Genomic DNA, 6,571 nt, shown 5'->3' on the forward strand with positions numbered 1-6,571 from the left:
TACAATCTTACAGTAACGTAAGATAGTATCTTACACAATATTAGCATAGAGATACTATGATAGTAGCAACAATAACCCCATAGGTTACTATGCCAGGTATACATAATCTATGATTATAGCTATGATAAAACATTTAAGGAACTGTCAATAAATAGAAACTGCCAGTCAATTTTAATTGTTTGACAAACAATAAAGTTATTTTTACTATTTTATTTTAGAGTATACCTTATTCTGAAGCTGGTTTTTAGAAGCCACAGAAGGTAAGACTGAAATCACCCCCACTTTTTATTACATTATTTGGCCAAATTTTTGAAATGAAATAATACGTGTACAGTACACTGTATGTCACTTATTTATTGTTAATATCCTTCAGGTTCTTTTTGAGTTTGTATAATCCATGTTTGACTTGGAGTGAATTATACTACGAACTAATTTTTATAATAAAATAGGACGATTGTGATAATGACACTAAACAGGGTCTACATGTATATACAAAAATATAAACCTGACCACATCAAAGGATGATGTCTTAATTATGAGAGATATCTCATTATTGTGACATCACCCTTTGATGTGGTCGAATAACTTCTTATAGGATTGTGGAATAAGAATGAGACTTTCACAGGTTCTTAGTTGCCCAATGCCATCACAGGATCTCAGATCTTGGGTCTCTCAGCCCTTGGGAACCCTGAGAACCGGGTTCTCCCTATAAACTCAATCGCATACCAAGCAATGACGTTTATGATGTTATAGTTTACATAAGCACATGTAGCCGTGAGCCCAAACTGATAATTCTTCTTTCTTCTTTAAAAAGCCAATGGAGCAAGATCTTCTGATAATGATGGTCTTTATGAAGACTAGTTGACTCCGGTAGCTTAGCAGGAAGAGCAAGGCTGTTTTAAGAGTGAAACAAGTCAAACAACACAGCCGAAATATTGGCCATGTCTCTATGAATATCATTATAATGTGTCATTAGTGACGTAGCTACATTTTTCAAATTCCTCGCATTTGCTTCGACTTCCAGTCCAAACTGAGTTGGGGCATAATTCTAATGTTCCAATGAAATCATTTTAAACCATTCATAAATAATTCTGTTTGATGTTAATGATATGAATGAGGTTTCCAAGACTGGTATAAGGAAGCCATTCAACAGAATGAGCCTAATTAACCACTTATAATAACTATGTCTCTATGAATAAGTTTAAACTATGAGGTGTTTATCCATTATTAAATTGAAGCAACCGGAAGTTCCATTGCAATTTCTGGACATGGCCCAAAGAAGAGAAGAACTTGCTATAGAAAAAGAAAAGGCAGTCCAAAAAGAGAAAGAACTTGCTATAGAAAAGGAAAAGGCAGGAGTCTTTTTTTGTGTTTGTTGGAGTGAATGAAATTTACTTGAAAATAAATTGCTTGACATATGATATGACACCATACAAGGTCAGTTCCAATTAGCTTCATGAATAAATTTGTATTATTCCTATAGTGCTGATGTGTAGATGATGAATACACTGTCTTCCTCTATTATGGGTTATGACTATTATGGTGTGTAATGTTGGTACTGTGTACTACATGTACATGTATATAGCCCATGCTTTTTTCAATGGTAAACCATTATGATATGTACAGCAGCTTTAAAAGCACCCCTCAATTTTTATTACATTATCTAAATTATTATTCATATTTTAGATTATTGGTTGATTATTAATTTATTTATTATTGTATAATGGAGAGCTGAATGTAATGCTTTGCTTGCTTCCCTCAATTTTGATACCATTATTTTTGTAGCTGATATTGATTGATTCAATCATTATACTACATTTACAGTGATAAATATATGCATAAAGGAGCATATATGCATGCATGCTTGTACACGTACCTTAAATTTTGTATGTGGGTACAAAATAATTAACTTTTTAATTTTAACTGTATATTAGGTAATTTTCATCAGTGAAATCAACCGTCCTTATGTGCCTAGTGATGAAAATGTTACTGCTGTATATGTTTCTCTCTAACTATTAGAGCAGTAAAGGCGTAATGATGATGACATTTTTTGCTGAATTTTAATTCTGGATGAAATAATAAAAACTTTACCCAATAAAAACAACCGGCTGCTATGCAGTAATGTAAAGGTGAACAGAGAGATGTGTACATGTACTACCAACTATTGCGGTATTATTTATTGTGCTCCTTGCAGCTGGATTCCTTTTGTGTATTGGTAGGAAGACCTATCCAACTAGATTTCCCATCACAATAAGCATAATGTACAGGTAGAAAATTTCGAGGGTATAAAATTTTGTGTTTTAGTGAAAAGCTCTTAATTTTTTAATTTTGAGGGGGTTAAATTTTGAGTTTTTGCACGTGCACTTTCATTAAGTCATTGATTTTCATGTGCTGCGCATGCGCAGTGAGCATGTCCAGGGTATTAATTTTTGTGGTTGAGAATTCACCCACAAAATCTGCGAAATTAAATACCCCACGGAATTTTATACCCGTATGGTATAACACTAAGGTTATAGTTCTGATTAGTTTCATGAATATCATGAGTATATAAATAGAATTTGATGGCAATCTCTTTTCCTTTTCTCTCTTTCTCTCTTTCTCCTCAGTTTATCTTCCTGGTACTCATTACAAACCATACCCACTAAGTCTCTTCTCCAGTCATGGGACACAGATTGCATGTCAGAAATTATTAATAACAATAAATACAATAACTTATTACACGTATATGCTTTAGGTCAACTTTTACTAGCTGTGAGTTGATCTAGGAGAGTTGATGATGTCTGGTCTTAAACTAAATATCATTAATGTTATTGTTTTTTTTTGCAAATAATAAATTATGAATCGCATCACTGCATCATCCCACCCAGAATAGTCTCGCGCCAGACTGACCCAACCATAGATTGTATTACTAAGTAACTTAGTATACAATCTATGACCCAACCCACCATATGCATATGCGCGATATGCATGATGCAATCCATGAACTATATCATGTATCTATGATATAATCATAGATATTATACGTACATGGATTGGAAACATCACAGGAAGCCAATATTAAAAACTCCTGAAACGTCACTTCCTGTTAGTCAAAGGCTCTTTTCGGGAGATGGCGGCTAGGAGTTGGTAGTTATCGTCAGTTAGTGTTTTACCTTGGACAGATTTGGATCCAATTGTTGCTTCACTGTGTTTCCCAGGTAACTAGTATTGTATTAAAAAGCTAAGTATATGAATTGCGTGCTATCATCTCCCACAATACTCACAAAGATGTAAATTTATGTCTTTTAACACCTTGTGGGCACATTTTCTTTAAAACTAGCCATAGAATTACTTTGAATTTGTTTGAAAAGATGTGATCTGTATGAGTCTGCATGTACTAAACTTGGCATTTTGATTAAATAAGGAAGGGTTTTAAAGTTATTAGCTTTTTAATGTTTGTTACGTGTACCCCACGGTGGGCACATTTTAGGCCAATCAAGTGTATATGATGGATATTTCTTGATTCAGACATAATGTTTAAGAATGTACTTGTGTACTAGTGATGTCATTTTGTTCAATAAATGTCTTAAAATAGGAGAAATTATGAAGTGAATTGGAAGGAGATAGGAGGTTAAAAATTATTGAAGGTGGTGTTTTACTGCCAATTGAAGTAAGTTTTAAGTTGATCATCTACGAAAAAGCATTTTGTATTGATTTATGTCATACTAGGATCAATTTCATCTGTTATATGGTTTAATAGTAGGAACAAAATACCTTTGCATGCACTGTCTACCATATTGAGAAAGCCAGGAGCATGAGCCATCAGCAGACTGTAATCATCATTAATAATTGAATCTACTTGTTTGTGGCATGTCATCAAGGAATTCTACGAAGTCATCAACAATACCTCAGTGATATTAATAATACATAGTTATTTTTGATAAAATTAAATTTCAAATATTATTGGTATTTTTTAAATGTATATTTTCTCTCTTTTATATTTCCTCTCCTTTGTTTCCTTCACCTTTGGAGTTTAAATTAAAATTTGCATGTTGAGAATATCTCCAGAACAGTCTCAAAGGTACTTGCTTAATGCTTCAGCCTTCAAGTAATGCTGTCACATTTTTCCACGTGGGTAATGATGTCACTTCCTGCGAAAAGATTAAGAGCATGTGACCATCCGGTCTTGCCCTGTTTCCAATCCATGTACGTATAATATCTATGAAATCCAGATACTGCAGCGCTAGCGCACAAGACTAAGTAATTACCCTGGATAGATTATTACTGTCTTGACATTATGCCTCTAGTAAAATGCACAAACTGTGGCCAGACAGAAGGGGAAACTGGATTGTTCAGGAGTGCACAGTCCATAGAGAAATGCAAGGTTTGCAGAGCGAAGGAAGCTGATAACTCCGCCGAGGCATTGGCATTAATTGACAAGGAAAAGGCAATAGCATTAAAGGAGAAAGAACTTGCTATCGAAAAGGAAAAGACAGCCCAAAAAGAGAAAGAACTTGCTGTTGAAAAGGAAAAGAAAGCCCAAAAAGAGAAAGAACTTGCTATTGAAAAGGAAAAGGCATCCCAAAGAGAGAAAGAACTTAATGTAGAAAGGGAAAAGGCAGTAGTATTAAAAGAGAAAGAACTTGCCATCGAAAAGGAAAAGGCAGCCCAAAAAGAGAAAGAACTTGCTATTGAAAAGGAAAAGAAAGCCCAAAAAGAGAAAGAACTTATTATAGAAATGGACAAAGCAGTAGTATTAAAAGAGAAAGAACTTGCTGCTAATGAAAAAAAACAGGCTAAAGACAGGGAGCATGACAAATGGCATTTTCAAGCTCAAAAAGAGAAAGACAAAGAAATCAAGGAGGAAGATCACAAAAGAAAGTTAGAGGTGATTGAAGCTGATAAAAAAGCAAAAGTAGAAATAGAAACAATGAGAGCAGATTCTTTAGCAAAAATTGCTGATATAGAGAAGAAAAGGTTAGAAGCAGAAGAAAGAAGAATGAAGTTTATAGAGCAAATGATGCAAAGCGGCCAAACTGACGTGCAATCAATACTCTCGTCACTGCTGACACCTCCTGTTGATTTTCAACCTTTTTCAAATGCTGATACTTCCACCAGCAAGCGCAGCATGGACAAAGAGTCACCCGAGGCTTATTCTTCTATGGGTAATGAGAACATAGACGACAATCACTGACTGCTGCCTACTGAAGAATGATAAATCATTTGTTTTTACAATTAAATTAATTTTGTAATAGCCTTTTTAGGAGCCTAAATTATGGTATATTTTGTGTTTACTCAGTTTTAGCATTGTTCTACATAGCCTCTATTTTTTGTTAAAAGCCTTTCTCCAAATCTTATCCACTTCCACATGTCAATTTTTGCTTCATCTTCTTTCATCATTCTTTCAATCTCATTCTCCTCTTGTTCAATAAAGTATGCAGACCACTTCTTCTTTTCTTCTTCTGTTTTACCCCTTTCATTTTCCAACCACTTTTCCTTTGATTTCAGTCTCTCTAATTTTACATTTGCCTCTGCAATAAAAGCTGATTCAGCTACGGTCTCATCTCCTTCAATGCTTTTGTCAATAAGAGTTGATTCAGCTACAGTTTCATTGCCCTTAGATGGAGGCTGGGTGTGCTCATTGCCTTGATTTGCAAGTGATGGCTTCCCCTGGATATCTCCTTCTTCAGTTGATTCAGCTACAGTTTCATTGCCCTTAGATGGAAGCTGGGTACACTCATTGTCTTGATTTGCAAGTGATGGCTTCCCCTGGATATCTCCTTCAGTTGATTCAGTTACAGTTTCATCGCCTTTAGCTGGAGGCTGGATACACTCATTGTCTTGATTTGCAAGTGATGGCTTCCCTTGGATATCTTCTTCTTCAGTTGATTCGGTTACAGTTTCATGCATCACCCTTAGATGGAGGCTGGGTACACTCATTATCTTGATTTGCAAGTGATGGCTTCCCTGGGATATCTCCTTCTTCAGTTGATTCAGCTACAGTTTCATTGCCTTTAGATGGAGGCTGGGTACACTCATTGTCTTGATTTGCAAGTGATGGCTTTCCCTGGATATCTTCTTCTTCAGTTGATTCAGTAGATTATAATGAAGTGATGCTCCAATTTTTATTTTTTAGATAGTCGTGATAGCAGTGACAGGTTTTAATGCTTTCTTTGCACTAAAGATTTGGAGAACTAAAAAAGAGGAAAGAAAAGCTGTTTTTTATCATTTGAAGGACTTAAATCATTAACTTTCAACTGTTGAACCAGGAGCCCACATTGTATTATTGTCAGACAGTTGCAACTGTATAGATCATGATTTCTTGAGATTTTAATATATTTAATATCTCTTTTTAAAAATATTTGCACCATGAGATAGTTAACAAACCATGATAATGTATTGTTTTTTATTACATTAAGTAAAGAAAAATATAAAAATTGTATGATATGATGCTAATCTATAATCATAGATACTAAAATTAATGAAAAAAGATAAAAAGATAATTATTGTAGATTATGTTCAGGCCACGCCCGTCGCCCATGACATTGAGATGAACAAGAGGAAAGTGAGCTGTTTAGTAGTTGATTCTGGC

At 34.6% G+C, this 6,571-nt stretch overlaps 2 protein-coding genes and 2 long non-coding RNA genes across 6 annotated transcripts in view; 3 read left to right on the forward strand and 1 right to left on the reverse strand.

Moving 5' to 3' along the window:
* LOC100636124 (RNA-binding protein NOB1-like) overlaps window positions 1-273 on the forward strand; it is a 2,276-nt gene extending 2,003 nt beyond the window's left edge. The window contains exon 4 of the mRNA XM_020000561.1: window positions 219-273. Coding sequence (XP_019856120.1) covers window positions 219-248 — 30 coding nt within the window. The 3' untranslated portion in view covers window positions 249-273. The remainder of the gene's footprint in view (window positions 1-218) is intronic.
* A 1,021-nt stretch (window positions 274-1,294) lies between these two features.
* On the forward strand, window positions 1,295-2,846 carry LOC109584733 (uncharacterized). 3 transcript variants are annotated; one of them, XR_002186155.1, is made up of 4 exons: window positions 1,295-1,437; window positions 1,484-1,542; window positions 1,935-2,129; window positions 2,607-2,846. It is a non-coding gene; the product is annotated as an uncharacterized LOC109584733 (long non-coding RNA). The 3 variants fall into 3 exon arrangements; XR_002186157.1 differs by having other exon boundaries at window positions 1,497-1,542; XR_002186156.1 differs by lacking the exon at window positions 1,484-1,542.
* A 165-nt stretch (window positions 2,847-3,011) lies between these two features.
* On the forward strand, window positions 3,012-3,905 carry LOC109584732 (uncharacterized). The gene is made up of 3 exons (XR_002186154.1): window positions 3,012-3,197; window positions 3,575-3,649; window positions 3,709-3,905. It is a non-coding gene; the product is annotated as an uncharacterized LOC109584732 (long non-coding RNA).
* Window positions 3,906-5,280: 1,375 nt separating this feature from the next.
* Window positions 5,281-5,889, reverse strand: LOC105313932 (uncharacterized). The gene has a single exon (XM_011407754.1). The coding sequence runs from the start codon at window positions 5,887-5,889 to the stop codon at window positions 5,281-5,283; it is 609 nt and encodes a 202-aa protein (XP_011406056.1).
* Between the last annotated feature and the right edge of the window lie 682 nt (window positions 5,890-6,571).

This window comes from Amphimedon queenslandica, unplaced genomic scaffold (genome assembly GCF_000090795.2).
Source record: "Amphimedon queenslandica unplaced genomic scaffold, v1.1 AMPQUscaffold_13174, whole genome shotgun sequence".
Lineage (NCBI taxonomy): Eukaryota > Metazoa > Porifera > Demospongiae > Haplosclerida > Niphatidae > Amphimedon > Amphimedon queenslandica.